General features: G+C 35.7%; 1 protein-coding gene across 14 annotated transcripts in view; it reads right to left on the minus strand.

Moving 5' to 3' along the window:
- Positions 1 to 17590, minus strand: part of N4BP2 (NEDD4 binding protein 2) — an 83891-nt gene that overhangs the window by 41330 nt on the left and 24971 nt on the right. For 7 of the 14 annotated variants that reach the window (XR_012021412.1, XR_012021411.1, XM_072806874.1 and 4 more), the window contains 5 exons: positions 17178 to 17258; positions 15206 to 15545; positions 10226 to 11372; positions 9534 to 9658; positions 4021 to 4109 (listed from right to left, as the gene is read on the minus strand). Coding sequence is in view for 12 of the 14 variants with exons in the window: in XM_072806874.1 (XP_072662975.1) it covers positions 4021 to 4109; positions 9534 to 9658; positions 10226 to 11372; positions 15206 to 15431 (1587 nt within the window). In the remaining 2 variants the exon portion in view is untranslated. Of the gene's footprint in view, positions 1 to 4020; positions 4110 to 9533; positions 9659 to 10225; positions 11373 to 12993; positions 13087 to 15205; positions 15546 to 17177; positions 17259 to 17590 lie in introns of those variants that run through there. The other 7 variants (XM_072806888.1, XM_072806879.1, XM_072806897.1 and 4 more) reach the window with 4 other exon arrangements.

Below are 17590 nucleotides of genomic sequence, written 5' to 3' on the forward strand. Positions count from 1 at the left end.
CATTTTCCTGTTCTCTTTTGTAGGAAAATGTCTCAAAATAATTACTACACTGTCTCCAATTCCTCTCACCTCTCTTAAACCCACTCCAGGGCAGCCCCGGTGGCTTAGCAGTTTAGCTTCAGCTTAGGGCATGATCCTAGAGACCCAGGATCGAGTCCCACGTCAGGCTCCCTGCAAGGAGCCTGCTTTTCTCTCTCTCTCTTGTCTCTCTCTCTCTCTCTCCGCCCCCCCCCAATAAATAAATAAATAAAAATATTTTAAAAAACCAACCCACTCCAATTGGCTATCCCTCTCAAACTGCCCATCAAGACCATAAATTACTTCCACACTGAAAAATGCTATGGTTAATTCTCAGTCCTAACTTGACTCTCAGCATTTGTCACAGTTCATCACTCCCTCTCCTGACACTTTCTTCCTACACTCTTGGTTTTTCCTCCTGTCCCACTGGAAGGGTGTTCTCACTCTTTTTTGCTAGACCTTCTTTTATGTCCAGACCTCTTCCCACTTAGTCCTTGACTTAATCCTTCATCCTCTACTCGAATCTATACTCACTACTTTGGTAGTATCATCCCATTCCTTGGCTTTGAGTATCACCCATATAGTAACTCTAAGATGCATATCTTTAGCTCAGAATTCACTCCTGAACTCCAAGTTCAAAGATTCAAAGACCTATTCAACAAATTTAACATATTCAAACCTAAACTTGCGAAATCCATTACCCCATACCCACCACAAAACTATCTTATCTGAACCCTTCTCCATCATTCTCAGCTCATGACAACCTCTAATTACACAGGCCAAAAACCAACCTGTATGTCACAATGAACTCCTCTCTTTCACATCCATATCAATCTAGTAAGAAATTCAGTTGGCTCTACTTTCAAAATATATCCAGAATCTAACCACTATTCACTGTCACCTTCACTGCCACCATGTTGGTCTATGCCATAGGATTTCTTACTTTAATTACCACTACAGTCTTCTAATTAGTCTCCCTGCTTCCATCCTCGCTACTGCCCAAACCCCAAGTCTATTCTGAACACTGCACTATAGCAATCCTGTTAATAGCTGGATCATGTCATTACTCTGCTCAAAACCCTGTTATGGACTAAATGGCCATGTCCCTTCAAACCCCGTATGTTGAAACCCCACTCCCCTCATGTGACTGTGTTTGGAGATAAGGCCTTTACGGAAATAATTAAGGTTAAATGAGAATATAAGGGTAAAACTCTGATCTGACAAGATTTGTATGCTAATAACAAGAGACATCAAAATTCATTATTCACCATAAGAGAAAACGGCAAGAAGGCAACCATCTATAAGCCAGGAAAACAATTCTCACCCAGAAACCAACCCTGTCAGACCTTGACCCAGGATTTCAAGCATCCAGAACTGTGAGAAAATAAATCTCTGTTGTTTAAGACACAGAGTCTGTGGTATCTTACTATGGCAGCCTGAGCAGATTAATACAACTTCCATGTCATTTAAGGTAAAAATCTAAAATTCTTACATGAGCCAATGAGCCCTTCTATAATGTGTCCTACCATCTCTCCCAACTACCATTACACCTCTGACCTCATCTCCCACTACTGATCCCCTCAGTTTTCTGACAAGATGCAAAGAATTCATTGCTATTTTGTCATTCTGACAGAAAAGCCCCCAATCAACCTAAGTAAGTGACATAACACCCGGTAATGACTCTACTCACTTTCATCTCCTTACCTCAGTACCAAATTTTATATACTTTATTCAGGGGCTGGCAACACCCCCGGTCTCTAATTACCTAAAGGAGTGCCCTACAGCTCTTAGGATCAAATTAATTTTAAATGAATACACATACCTAGGTGGGGGGGAGGAGAGGCTATGAACATAAAGACTTTTTTCAACTCCCATATCAATAGGCAAATCTTTTTTTTTTTTTTTTTTTTTTATTTATGATAGAGAGAGAGAGAGAGAGAGAGGCAGAGACATAGGCAGAGGGAGAAGCAGGCTCCATGCACCGGGAGCCCGACGTGGGATTTGATCCCGGGTCTCCAGGATCGCGCCCGGGGCCAAAGGCAGGCGCCAAACCGCTACGCCACCCAGGGATCCCTCAATAGGCAAATCTTAATAATGTTATATTACTTGGGAGGATTGTGATTTATGTTAAACTATAAATAGCTCACAAGGGAAACTATATATATATATATATTTAAAGCAAAGTAGTAAGTTTTGCCAGGTGCCACTAAGCATATCTGAATGCTTGCTACTTAACCCCAACTCACTACTCAACTACTTTTTTAAGTGAGTCATGATAGTAATAGACTGTTATCTCCAATCTATTCCACTCCCCCACAGCTCTCATTATCTTGCTGCCAAAAGGAGCAAAAAGTGATCCTCTTCTCTACAGTAACTGTTATAGCTACTTCCTTTTGAAGAAAAAAATGAATTTGATATTCTATGATAAGCAGCAGTTCTTCATATTTCTAAGTAGAGTTGGGGAGAGAAAGGGAAATCAATATTGGAAAATAGCTTCATAATTTCAATTATATAAGAAAAAAGGGAAAGAAAAATATTATGGAAGCCTGAAGGCTAAATAAAAATCAGTAACACAGTAATGTAAAGCCTTCTTTATTTTCTATATAGAAAAATGAGTATTAAAGAACTTTCTAAGATGACAGTAGGAAGCTAAGGGAAACTTACAGAAAAGTCAAGTAAGGTTAAGGGAGAAAATATTACCCATGATAAATACGTTAGGCTAGAAATCAGGAACTCCTGAGGCCAGAAAGCAAACTGAATTTCAATTCCCAATGTACTAAAATTGAGTCTTTGTTCCCTCTACTGCCCCCGCACAGAAGTAAAATCTCATTTGCTCTCAAAGGACATTAATTTTATTCAAAAAATGAAGAGTCACACCTTCAAAACAGTACAAGTGCACTAGACAGCAAAGGAGGTACAGACTGGATATGCTGAGGACATAAAAGAAGGACATTCATTAACTGAAAAAACATAAACTGAGCTTTAATGTGCCAGACATGTGCTAATATTGGAGGAATAAACAATTCCCCATAATCACAAAAGGTTCATTCATTCACCATTTTAACTCAACAAATATATATTTACTATATGCCAAAGCACAGTGCTATACCACGGAGATTCAATGATGAATAAAACAACAGACCTATCCTCAAAAATATATAGATGGCTTACAGCCAAATTTAGCCCATCAGCCAGTATTTCTATGGCCTAGGCACTAAGGATAGTTTTTATGTCTTTAAAGGATTATTTAAAAAGAAAAATAAGAAAAAGGAGATACTACAACAAAGACTGTATGTGGCCCACAAAAACCTAAAATACTTACTATCTGACACTATAGAAAAAAGTCAGCTAACTCATGGCCTACTGATAAAAGCAGCATGTTTAACGGTATCACAGAAGTAAACCAGAATGCCATTAAAACAGAAAGAGCTTTTTAGTAAATTAAAAAATACTAACTTCCTGAAAAAGGTGACATCAAAGCAAGGCAAAAGACAAAAAAAGAATCTTGGCAAATTTGGAGAGCTGGAAAGAGTTGAATTTATAAAAGTCTGAACTTATCAGAAGAGCAAAATCCAAAGAAATTTGGTCACTACAAAGATCCACCAATATTGAATCTGCCAAGTAACAGCAATAAGGAAAAATATTTTCTGTGTATATACACACATATACATGCACACACACACACATATATATACTCATACAAACATAAAATTATAATTTATTATGTATATACAAACATAAAATCATAATACCATTACTTTTTCATAAAAGACATCAAAAATGAAATCACAGGATTTAAAAATTAAATCTCCTAATTTGAAAACTGAATAAATTTAGCTTTATGCAAAAACTATTTCTATTTTTCTCATTTTGCTTAAGACCAGAGAAAGTTCGGTTACAGACCATCCAAAGATTGTTTGCTTGAGATTCACTTGTGTAATTAACATCTCCCAACAATTTCAAACTTATTACTATAGACTTATGACAAGTTATGGTACAAACCAAAGAAACATATGGCTTCATTTCCCATGCCTGTAGGTTTGTATTATCTATTATTATAGGAGACACCTTCTTCTCAAATGCTTCTTTTGCTGAAAAACACAAACAGAAAATGACAAATCACTCTTTATAACAGTATTAAGTATATTCTGTTGAAATTTTAAAAATCTGATCTTGGGGATCCCTGGGTGGCTCAGCGGTTTGGCACCTGCCTTTGGCCCAGGGCATGATCCTGGAGTTCTGGGATCAAGTCCCACAACGGGCTCTCTGCATGGAGCCTGCTTCTCCCTCTGCCTGTGTCTCTGCCTCTCTCTCTGTGTGTCTCTCATGAATAAATAAATAAAATCTTTTAAAAAAAAATCTGATCTTGTCTCCATAATTTGAAAATCACAGATATGTACTAACTTTACTCAAAACCCTACTTCTTCTTTTTTTTATTAAGAGAGAGGAAGGAGCAATAGGAGAAAGAAAGAGAGAATCCCAAGTAAACTCCACACCCAGCTCAGAGTCCAACGCCAGCCAGGCTTGATCCCACGACCATGAAATCACAACCTGAGCCAAAATCAAGAGTTACATGTTTAAACAACTGAGCCACCCAGGCACCCCAAACTTTCCTTCTAAAAATCACTTTTGAGCATATAAAAAATTAAAGTACCAGTAAATATTGGATTATAAGTAATAAATACTAAAGTTATAATCAGGGACATCTGGGTGGCTCAGCAGTTGAGCCTCTGCCTTTGGCTCAGGGTGTATCCCAGAGTCCTGGGATCAAGTCCTGCATCAGGCTTCCTGCATGGAGCCTGCTTCTCCCTCTGACTATGTCTCTGCCTCTCTCTCTGTGTGTCTCTCATGAATAAATAAAATCTTAAGAAAAAAAAAGGTATAATCAGAGAAAATTATAAAACTAAGTTTTTTGTTTTGTTTTGTTTTTTGTTTTTTATAAAACTAAGTTTTATGTGTTACATATATAAACAGCATAAATGTGGGGGGAAAAATCATATCATAAAAACAACTATGCTAAAAGCAATGTGGTATCCTGTATAAGATTCCACATGGGAAAAGAACCTTAGTAGAAAAACTAATATCCAGGGGCACCTGGGTGGCTCAGTCAGTTAGTTAAGCATCTACCTTCAGCTCAGGTCAGCTCCCAGGTTCCTGGGATAGAGTCCCACACCCCTGCTAAGCAGGGAACCTGCTTCTCCCTCTCCCTTTGCCTGCCACTCGTCTTGCTTGTGCTTTCTTACTCACTCTCTCAAATAAATAAAATCTTTAAAAAAAAACAAAAGGAAGGAAGAAAGAAAGAAAACTAATATCCATGTGTGCCTGGCTGCCTCAGTCAGTAGAGCATGCAATTCTTAATCCCAGAGTTGTGAGTTCAAGCCCCATGTTGGGTATGGAGCCCAATTAAAAACAAAAATTATTTTAAAAATTAATTAATTAAAAAACTTTTTTAAATAAAAACTAATATTCAAATAAAGTCTGGAGTTTAATATTAGTTAACAGTAGTACACCATTGTTAATCTCTTAGTCTTGACAAATGTACCATGGTTAAATAAGATGCTAACATTAGAGGGAAATGGGTGACAGGTATACAGTAACTCCATATTGCCTTTGCAACCTACCCATATATCAAAAATTATTCCAAAATAAAGTTTTAAAATAAACAAGCACAAAATACAAACAAACACATGCAAAAAGACATAATAATCTGCAATAAAGAAAACACTATACTGTTGTACAAGAGATTTTTCTAAAAAAACTACCTTTCTTCCCAAGGAATTAGGCCATTCACAAAATTAATAATGAAGCACAATAAATAAGCCTTACAAGGAAATTATGTGGAAGTTTTAAAAGTTCCCTGTACTCTCTTACAACTCAATAATAAGAAAGCAAAGAACCTAATTTAAAAATAACAAAGACTGGGATCCCTGGGTGGCTCAGTGGTTTAGCACCTGCCTTTGGCCCAGGGCGTTGACCCTGAAGTCCCAGGATCCAGTCCCACATGGAGCTCCCTGCATGGAGCCTGCTTGCTTCTCCCTCTGCCTCTGTCTCTCATGAATAAATAAATAGAATCTTAAAAAAAAGAATGGTAGAATTAAAAAATTAAATTTAATTTAAAAAATAAAAATAAAAAAAATAACAAAGACTAAGAAGCTAGAAAAAGGAGACAAAACTCAAACCTAGCAAAAGGGAGGAAATGACAAAGATCAGAACAGAAATAAATGATACAGAAACGAAAAAAATAATAGGACAGATCAATGAACCCTGAGCTGGTTCTTCGAAAAGATCAACAAAATTAATAAACCTCCAGCCAGACTCATCGAAAAAGAGAGGATCCAAATATACAAAATCATGAAAGGAAGAGGAGAAATAAATAACAATCACCACCACAAAAATATAAACAATTGTTTCAGATTATGAAAACCTACAGGTCAACAAACTGCACAACTTAGAAAAAATGAATAAATTCTTCGAGACATATTACCTAACAAAAACTAAAGCAAGAAGAAATAGAAATTTTGAGCATACTAATTATCAGCAATGAAATTGAATCACTAATCAAAAAATTCCCAAAAAACAAAAGTCAAGGACCAGATGGCTTCACATTTAAAGAATAGTTAAAACCCATTCTGCTCAAACTATTCCAAAAAATAGAAGAGGAAGGAAAACTTCCAAATTCATTCTGAGGCAAGCATTATCCTGATACCAAAATAAGATAAGCACCACAAAAAAGAGAAATACAAGTCAATATCACTCATGGATATAAATGTAAAAACTCTCAACAAAATCCAACAATACATTAAAAAAAAAAAAAAGGCCAACAATACATTTAAAAAAATCATACACCACGATAAAGTGGAATCCATTCCTGGGATGCCAGAGTAGTTCAGTATTTGCAAAACAATCAACATGATACATCACATCAATAAGAGAAAGGATAAAAATCATAGATCATTTCAATAGATGCAGAAGCATTTGACAAAGTACAACCACCATTCACAAGGAAAGTCATCTGCAAAGTAGGTCTAAATGGAACATACCTCAACATAACAAAGGCCTTATTTGAAAAATCCACAGCCATCATCATATCCAATGCTAAAAAACTGAGAGCTTTTGCTCTAAGATCAGGAACAAGACAAGGATATCCACTCTCACCACTTTTATTCAACATATTACTGGAAGTCCTGGCCACAGCAATCAGACAAGAAATAAAAAATAAATAAAAGGCACCCAAATTATAAGGAAGAAGTAAAACTCACAGTATCTACAGATGACATGAGATACTATATATAGAAAACCAAAAAACTACCAGAACTGGTAACTGAATTCAGCAAAGTCACAAAATACAAATTCACTGTACAGAAACATGCTGCACTCTATACTCTAATAATGAAGCAGAAAGTAAAATTAAGAAAACAATCCCATCTATAATTGCACCAAAAACAATACAGTACCTAGGAATAAACTCAGCCAAAGAAGTGAAAGACCTATACTCTGAAAACTGTAAAACACTGATGAAAGAAATTCAAGATGATACAAAGAAATGTGGAAAGGTATTCCATGCTCACGGGCTAGAAGAAAAATACTGTTAAAATGTCTATACTACCCAAAGCAATCTACAGATTTAATGCAATCCCTATCAAAATACCAAGAGCATTTTTCACAGAACTAAAACAAAAAATCCTAAAATTTGTATGGAACCATAAAAGACCTCAAATAAGCCAAGCAATCTTGAAAAACAGAAACATAACTAGAGGTATCACAATTCCAATTTCAAACTACAAGACAAAGTGATAGTAATTAAAATAGTCTGGACCTAGCATAAAAAGAAAAACACAGGTCAATGGAACAGAAAATAAATAAGTAAATAAAACTCATAATTATATGGCCAATTAATCTTCAATGAAGAAGAAATGAATATACAATAAGAAAAAAATCTCTTCAAATGGTGCTGGAAATACGGGACAACATGCAAAAGAATGAAACTAAACCACTTTCTTTCACCATACACACACAAAAAAAAAAACCCTCAAAATGGATTAGAAACCTTTATGTGAGACCTGAAACCATAAAAATCCTAAAGAGCACAAGACAATAATTTCTCTGATATCCACCGTAGCAACATTTTTCTAGATAGGTCTCCTGAGGCAAGAAAAATGAAAGCAAAAATGAACTATTGGGATTACGTCAAAATAAAAGGTGTCTGCTCACCAAAGAAAACAATCTACGAAAGAAAGAAAGAAAGAAAGAAAGAAAGAAAGAAAGAAAGAAAGAAAGAAAGAAAAAACAATCTACACAATTAAAAGGCAACCTACCGAATGAGAGAATATATTTGCAAATGACATATCTGATAAATGGTTAATATCCAAACACATATAAAGAATTTATACAACTCAACACTCCAAAAACAAATAATCCAATTAAGTTAAGCTCCCTACTCTTCAGTTTGAGGAGAGCCGTTTTTACTCTCCCACTGTCACCCCATAACAATAAAATCAATCTAGAAAAGAGTAGCGATTAGCAACACAGGAAATATTTCCTATTAGGAAATAGGAACCAAAGCACACCAGAGAACTGGAGACATCTTTAACTATTCTGAGACCCATATAGAAAATCTGATACACTTTTGACAACATCTCCATTGATTAAACTAAAAAAATAAAGAATAAAACCAAAACATGCCATGCCATGTTCTAAGCATTTTACAAAAATTAACTTGTTTAATCCTCATAACAATTCTGTGAGATAAGACTACCTCTGGGACACATGGGTGGTGGCTCAGTGGTAGAATGTCTGCCTTTGGCTCAGGTCATGGTCCCGGGGTTCTGGGATCGAGTCCTCCATCAAGCTCCCTGCGAGAAGCCTGCTTCTCCCCAAGGGGAGCCTGCTTCTCTATCTGCCTATGTCTCTGCCTCTCTCTGTGTGTATCTCATGAACAAATAAATAAAATAAAATCTTTAAAAAAAATAAGACTACCTCTTTCACCTCTTGCTATGTAACTTGTTATAATTTTTTATGTTATATATAGTTGAATAAATAATTCAGTTTAACAATTAAATGAGGGGGCACCTAGCTGGCTCAGTCGGTTAAGCATCTACCTTCTGGGGTCCTGGGATGGAGCCCAGAGTGGGGCCCTGCTCAGTGGGAAGTCTGTTTCTCCCTCCCTCTGCCCCTCACCCATTCATGATTTCTCTCTCTCTCTCAAGTAAATGAAATCTTTAAAAAAAATGAAGGGGAGGGATCCCTGGGTAGCTCAGCAGTTTAGCGTCTGCCTTTGGCCCAGGGCATGATCCTGGAGACCGGGATTGAGTCCCACATCAGGCTCCCTGCATGGAGCCTGCTTCTCCCTCTGCCTGTGTCTCTGTCACTGTCTCTCATGAATAAATAATTTAAAAAAATAAAATTTTTAAAACAAAATGAAGGGGATTTTAACTTTCTAAAAACTGTGTATCTCTCAAAATACAAATATTTTATATTGCTCTTAGTATTACCCAAAATCTATTGTCTATTCTTACCACGATTCTGGTTCCAGTCGTGTGCTTCTCCTAGGTACTTTACATCAAACTGATACTGCCCATTTATGTAAAAATAATCATCAGTACTAAGAATAATTCCACTTGGATTATCCTCTTGCAAAGTCCTGTGAATGACAAATGGAATTATTTTTATTAATTTTTCTTCTAAATTCCCTCTCCTAATTTTTACAAAGCCGTAATTCAAATAAAGAACTCGTACTGTTACTTAAAAGTGAGAATATAATAATATCCAGACAAATCATACTGGAAAACCTCTAGGCAGAAGTCTGATACCCAAGAAAACTGAACTAAAACAAGTCTATTTTATTTCTTGAATTCAAAATCAGTCATGGCTTTTTAACTCTATAATCAAAGTTGAACTTTTCTTCCCAAACTAGTTCTCTTTCACATAAAGCTATTTCTACTGATTTCAGAAGCTCGTAATCTTGGAATTATCTTTAAATTTTTCTTCTTATCTCCCAAAATGATATTCTAAGATAAAAGAATTCAATAAAAATTTTTGGAGAAAAGAATGCTGATATTAGCTACAAAGAAAAAAATAGTAAAAAGAAAAGATCTTAGCAGTTACTAACATCTCTATTAAACAAAAGGATTTCACATGTTCATACTCTCCATCATAAATGTTCACGTTCAAGTATTATACTTTTTAAAAATTCAATTAAACCTCATACCTTGCCAAAAAAGATTTTCCTGATCCCGGAAGCCCTCTGAGGAGAACAAGAACTAGTCCAACATAAGATGATGTCTTCTTTCTTACGACCTGAGAAACTGGGGTTTCTTGTACTTGATAAGCACTTGTTCCCTCTTTATTTCTCCATACCTTTGTTGGGGAAGTGTGAGAAATAACTGGAGGGGGAAACGTGTAGCTGACCGGTCTCCAGTGCGTAGCGGTGGTTACAACAGGAGCTACAAAGCCATGATTTCCTTGAAAGAGGTCAAAAGTAGGAATCATTGGATTCCACATTGGTGGAGGTGGAGGAGGAGGCAGCAGCAGAGGGAGAGGGGTAAGTACAGGACAGTAATTCACATCTTTCCCCTTTGACGGAAGTTCAGTATGTTTGTGTGGTTTGAAACTGAATTCTTCAGAAGGTACAAATGCATCGGGGACAGAGGCAGATTTCTGATCCCCACTTGTACCTAGTAAATCAAGCCCCAAATTTTGCGCAGTAAGGCTTAAAGGAGCCTGAGGTTCACTGGCATCCAAATCTACAGGGGCTTGAGAGAACGGAGTCTCAACACACTCAGATTCTAAAAGCTCTTTCTGCCTTTGACTGAGATTGCTACTACTCACCATAGTGTTATTTGCTACATTTAAAGAACTACTGAGAAGAGGATCTTCCAATGCCAATACGTCATCCTTTATAAAATTTTTGGACTCATCAGAAACAGAATGTGAAATTAAGGTGTTTGAACTTAACGCAGAGGCAGAATTCTCTAAATTTTCACTGTCCAAATCCATATTCTGTGTAGAAAGAATGGGAGTCATATTACTTGAATCTGAATTTATAAATGCACTCGGGTCACTAAAACTATTAACACCTTGCAAAGGCAAAAATGAGTATACTTGGTCATCAGGAGAAGAGTTCAATTTCTCAAAAGCATTCTGTATTAAGGAATCCAAGTCTTCAGTTAGCTGCATGTCCAAAAATGAATCCATTTTTGAATCTTCCCTCTCTTCTTCAGGAGTATATTTTTCCATTATTTCACGTCCCACAGCACTTACTTGGTTCTCGGAGGCAACAAAGCTTTTTGAAGATGATTCTTCTACCTTGGCATCAGTGGCAGATAATTCTAATAGACAATCCATTGCATTTTCAACTGTACAAGAAGAGCAATATATAGTTGTATTGAAACAGTAAATAAAATCCATGTAAAATTATACTTTTTGTACTGAATACAGAAATTTATAAATATTCAAGTCATTTTTTAATTAACATTTTACTAATACACAAGTCTGTATCAATGCAAAGTTTGAATGATGGAGTCATGCAATTATGTTACTATCAGACAAACTATAATAAACTAGGATAATAGGGAGCCCTGGGTGGCGTGGCGGTTTGGGGCCTACTTTTGGCCCAGGGCATGATCCTGGAGACCGGGTATCGAATCCCACATCGGGCTCCCGGTGCATGGAGCCTGCTTCTCCCTCTGCCTATGTCTCTGCCTCTCTCTCTCTCTCTCTCTCTGTGACTATCAGAAATAAATAAATAAATAAAATTTTTAAAAAAATAAATAAATAAACTAGGATAATAAACTGCCACCAAGTAGACAATCCCTGATAAATTTAAGTAAAACAAAATAATATCTATAAACTATAAGTATCTATAATTGCATATATTATGGTTATTTATAAAGACCCAAACACCAAAAAATAAAAAATAAAAAAACTTTTAAAAGACCCAAAAATCCGTTAACTTATTCAAAATTTAGCTATTGCCCATCTTTTTAAAAATTAAGCATTTTTAAGTACTCTCCTGTAAATCTGATTTGTTTAGTTTATGCAATGAATTTCATTTAATACCAAAAAAAGCTATTAGCATGTATTACGTATCAGACATACTTTGTTCAAAGTAAATAAGACATAGTTTTTACTACACTTAAGGGATTTTTTGCAGTCTAACAGAGGCAATTAAAGATAATTAAATTAGAAGACAATTACATTATAATATAATATAGATTAAATAATGCACACTTTTAGTAATACACAAATGCCATAGCAGCCTTATAAGAGAATAAGGAAGATTCCACATAAGGTAATATGTGATCTGGGACTTGAAGATTAAAAAGAAACTTGTCAAAGGAGGGAAAGGGAAAGCCAATCTTGAAAACACAAAGCATGTTTAAGGTATTAAGAGAAGTTGGTTGGAATGTGGGTACACAGTAGTATGGTAATAAAAGGAGACAAAACTGGAAAAAAGAGCAAGTGGAACTGGCAAGAGTGCTATATGTCATGGTAGGACATACCAATTTTACCTTCTAGGGAAACTACCTGTCACCAAATTTGAGCTAGGCACTTTGTATGTATCACCTCAATGAGCCCTCAAATAATACTGTGAGGTATAGTATTTCTAGCAAATAGATAAAGAAAATGAAGTTCGAAAAGTACATTAACTTAACCCAAGTCACACATATATTAAGTGACAGAGCCAGGACTGGTATGTCTGACTCCAATGCTGAGCTCTTTCTGTCCTAACACAAATACAGAATTAGAATTGTTAGACATTTGAAGTTTGGAGTTTTGCTTATTTCTGTACTTTGTTTTGTTTTAAGGAAAATAAATAGGGAAAGGAAGCACAGCACAGGAGTAACAGCTCTGGTCTGGACTCAGAAAACCAAACTTCAATCCCTACTTGCTGGCTATGACCCTTTGAACAAATTATTGAACTTTCCAAAGTCTTGATTTTCTCATGTGCAATATGGGGATAATAAAAGTACCTACCTCATAGGGTTGTTGTGAGGATTAAATGAGATAATCCATGAAAATGTGCTGTGCACAAGGACTGGCACCTAGTAAGCACCCAATTAATGTTCCCTTAAGAAGAAAAACAAAGAGGGATTGGAGGGACAAGCCTGGCAAAGATACCAGTTAGGAGATTATAGCAATAGTACAAAGGTTAGAAGCCCTATACATGGGGAGGGGGGGGGGGGGGGGGAGAGAAAGCAAGCACACAAGCAAACATAAGTATTTCTATGAAGAAAATTTATATAATAGAAAAACCCCAAGATCAACCCAAAAAATTAACATGTATATAATAAAAAACAGTATTAAGTAAAAATAAGCAAAAGATCATTATATATATATATATATATATATATATATATATCACAAAAGAAAAGTCTTTACACAGAGTGTTGGAAAAAATTAAACCAATGGTATAAAACAAAAAATACATGAATAAACAATTCACACAAGAACATAAAAATCAATAAACAACCATCTATAAAAATGCTCAATAACCTTGTTTATTTAAAGGAAAAAAAATAAGAAAAAGCAAAATTTTATTCCTATTAAAATCTTTAATACTAAATGCTGAAAGGGCACACCTCTTTGGTAGGCAATTTACGGGTATGTTTCCAAGAACTGAAAACTGTTCTTACCTTGTGACATACAAAAATAAAACGTTGGAACTAAGAAAAAAAGCCAAAAGAAGGGAAAAATGATTTGTACCAAGATGTCCTCTGCTGTATTATTCATGAAAAACTTATATATAATTTAAAAATCAGAGCACAATTAAGTGGGATATTAGAAAGCTATTAAAAATAAATACAAAGATCACAGCAACACTGAAAAAAATGTTTATGTTAGGTTTAAAAAGCAAAATATGTAGTTTCATTAACACTATTTAGACTACTCAAAATATCAGTATTTATAAATAAGGTGTAGAGAAGATCCTGGAAAAGAAAAATGTTTTCTGTTAGGATGTAAGGGTAATATATTTTTCTTGTCGTTCCTCATTACTAGGTTAGTATATGTGAAACAAATTTTAAACACCTCAACATCAGGAAATAAAAAAGTAGTACATAAAAAAAAGTCGTACATAAAACTCTATACAGTATCATTTTTGAGCATAATGTGGACTGCTGAAAACTGTTTTTTTGCACACATAACAGGATAGTTAATATATTCTCATCACAGTCCATGTAATGAATAAAAATGAATTTTCATGCATTAGCAAAACTTCCCCAATCTAGAAAAATTTTATCTTATACTAATCATGGCCAATAGTAACACTAAGCATCAACATTTAATTTACTCAGTCAACTTTGAAAGTTTGTCTGTAAACATACTTCTAACCAATTTATTATAAGTTATTAATAATACTAAATTGAAAACTTAACCAAAAAAAACCAAAAAAACCCTCAGTTCTTACCAAAAAAAAGTCCTATGAGGTACATACTACTATTTTTCTCATTAACAGATAAGAAAACAGACCCAGAGAGGTTAAGTAGCGGAACTGGAAATCTAACCCAAGTTTCCTGACTCCAAAGCAAGTATTGTGAAACACTACTCTAATAATATCAACTTCTAATCGGCTCTCATTCCCACAATTACAATGATTTTTTCACTCAATAAATATTTACTGAGGTCCTGTATGAATCATTTGTTATTTTAGGGACTGGGGATACAGCAGTAAAAACTTTATAAAATCTGTCTTTATGGAGCTTACATCTTAAGACAGCAGTCCTCAATTGGGGATGATTCTGGTCCCCAAGGGACATATGACAATAGGTGGACACATTTTTAATTGCCACAACAGGCTACTGAAGGTTGCTACTGTCAACTAGAGAGTATAGGCCAGGGATGCTGCTAAACATCCTATGATTCACAGGAAAGCCACTCACAACAAGGAATCATCTGGTCCAAAATGTTAATAGTGCCAACCTGTTCTAGAGGGAAGATAAAAAGAAATAAAACACAGAATGTAGTATCTATACATATATCTTACACCTAGAACTGTGTATTTCTTGAGAGCAGAAAAAACTGCTTTCTTCTCATAACACAATACCAACTTAGTACCTTGCCCATAGCAGGTGCTCGATAAATTAACAAAAGAGAAATATGGCAGTTGTTTTTCTATATTACTACTGGCGGTAAAGTACATGAAGGCTTCTTATTCTATGCAAAGGGTTCAAACTAAACTTTTTCTCACCTTTGAAATCACATTCAGAAAGCATCAAATACACTACATCGGGGTCCAGATCAGAAAACATCTCTGAGATACTGGTGAAGAGTTCCTCCCGATCAACTTTTGTCTCACACATGGAAGGAAGAGTAGTGGGTGGCTCCTCACGACTAGCCACACTGGATACAACTTCCTGAGAGCTTGCAGTCTTCCGAAAAGGATTTCCCCCAAGATTTTTCTTTCTCCTTGGCATTCTGACTTCCAAAACTAAAATGTTCCCCTTTTCTTATTTAAGATGTTTGATATTTAAGTCATACCTCAAAGAAAACACGGTTAAATATCTTGTACAATCCAGCAGTAATAGGACCTAAAATAGAAAGCAAGTAAAAACACTCAGACTATATAGTTGTATTTCCATTGCTAAAATCGGAATGACATCTTTATTTAACACTACGGAAGTACCATCAACTCTGATAGCAAAGCCAAAAAGCAGTAAGACAACCTCTTACACTTTCTCCAAAACATTCAAGTTTTGCCAGGATTGAACATGTTAAAAGATTAAGATATTAACAAATAAAATGAATTTTCACAACAGTGAGCACACTGTTTCAATGTCATTATTTCATTTTTAAAAACAGTATTCATAAATGACAATGCCTACTGAGCACCTACATTTGGATGTCTAATAGGCATCATAAACTTAACATGTCCAAAACTGAGCTCCTGATCACCTCCTCCACATCCGCTCTTCCCAGTCTTTCCCATCTCAATTAATGCAGCTCTGTTCTTCCAAATGCTCAACTCAAAAATCTCAGAATAATTCCTAACTCCTCTCATCCCACATCCAACCACTAAACAAATTTTGTCAATGCAACCCTCAAAATGTATCCAGAATATGACCTTACCTCACTATCTCACTGCTACCACAGCCTGTCGCCTGAATTAAGTCTCCAAATCAATCTCCCTTCAGTCTCTCTCTATATGTAGGCACAGCGATCAGAGTGACTCAGTTATAAACTATAGGTCAGATCACATGTATCTTCTGTTTGACTATCTACTGACTTCCCATCTCACTCAGAACCCTTAAAATGGCCTATAACCCAGACATGTGTTACTTCTGTACTGTCATCCCTAAACCTCTTTCCCTTGCTCAGTGTCATTCCAGCCACACCTTACCTCCTTGTTCTTCAAACACACCAGCCACACTCCCCCATGGGAAACTTTACATTTGGCTCCCTCTTCCTAAACTACTGCTCTCTCAGGTATAAAGTCTATTTCCTCAACACCTTGCTATCATTACTCAAACGTCACCCACTCCAGAAGCCAGTCTCCAACACCACTTATCCTTCTTCCCTTACTTGAATTTTCTCAGAAATCTTATCTTCTAACACGGTATATGTTTTATTTGTTTTTATTGTATTTACCACCCATATTCAAGTACAGTATAAGTAAGCTCCACAAGGGCAGGGATTCATTGATCTAGAGAACCTCAGATAGTCTACTTGCTTTTCTCCACTTAGATGTATCTAATAAACATTTCAAATTTAACATATCCCAAAAGAAATGTCTGATAATCTCCCCAAAATCTGCTCTAACCATTTAGTCTGGCAACTGTTCTCATTCACTCATATTCCAGGGGCCTAAATACTTTTTCTGCTTCCAACTCTTGTCTCCTGCAGTCTATTTTCAACACATGAGCCAGAATGATCTATGCACAACATACATACATACATACATACAACAACACACAAGTCAGAAAGAATCAAAGTCTTCTCTATGTCACTCAGTGAAAGCTCAAATTCTTACAGTGGCCCACACCTCCCTGCTGGCCTTTGATATATACTCTCCCCCAGAATCCTTCAAACCTTTATTCAAGTGTCACAATCAATGATTTCTTCCTTGATTATCCAATTTAAAATCATGTCCCCCACTCCCTCTGCCCCAATCTCCCTTTCCTCTAACCACCCATTGCCCTTAACACCCATACTATAAAATTTACCTTTTAATTAAATTTACTGTCATAGCTCTCTCCATCTTCCAGAACTGCACTGTCAATATGGCAGCCACCAGCCACATGTGCCTATTTAAATTTAAATTAATTTAAATTAAATTATACCTTTCTCTATTAATAGCACATAAAGTAGAATTTGGAGGAGGAAAAAAAAAAATGCCAGAGACAGAGAAGGACATTATGTAATCATAAGGGACAGAGCACCAAGAGGACACAGCAACCCTAAATGTGTGTGTACCAAACAAAAGAGCTACTAAATAAGTGAAGCAGAAGTTGACAGAATTGAAATGAGAAACAAATTGACAATTCTAGAAACTTCAAACCCCCGTTCTCAACAATTGATAGAATTGATAAACAAAGATAAACAAGAATATAAAACTCAGTAATACCATCAATTAAGA

The sequence above is a fragment of the Canis lupus genome, chromosome 2, assembly GCF_048164855.1.
Source record: "Canis lupus baileyi chromosome 2, mCanLup2.hap1, whole genome shotgun sequence".
Taxonomy (NCBI): Eukaryota; Metazoa; Chordata; class Mammalia; order Carnivora; family Canidae; genus Canis; species Canis lupus.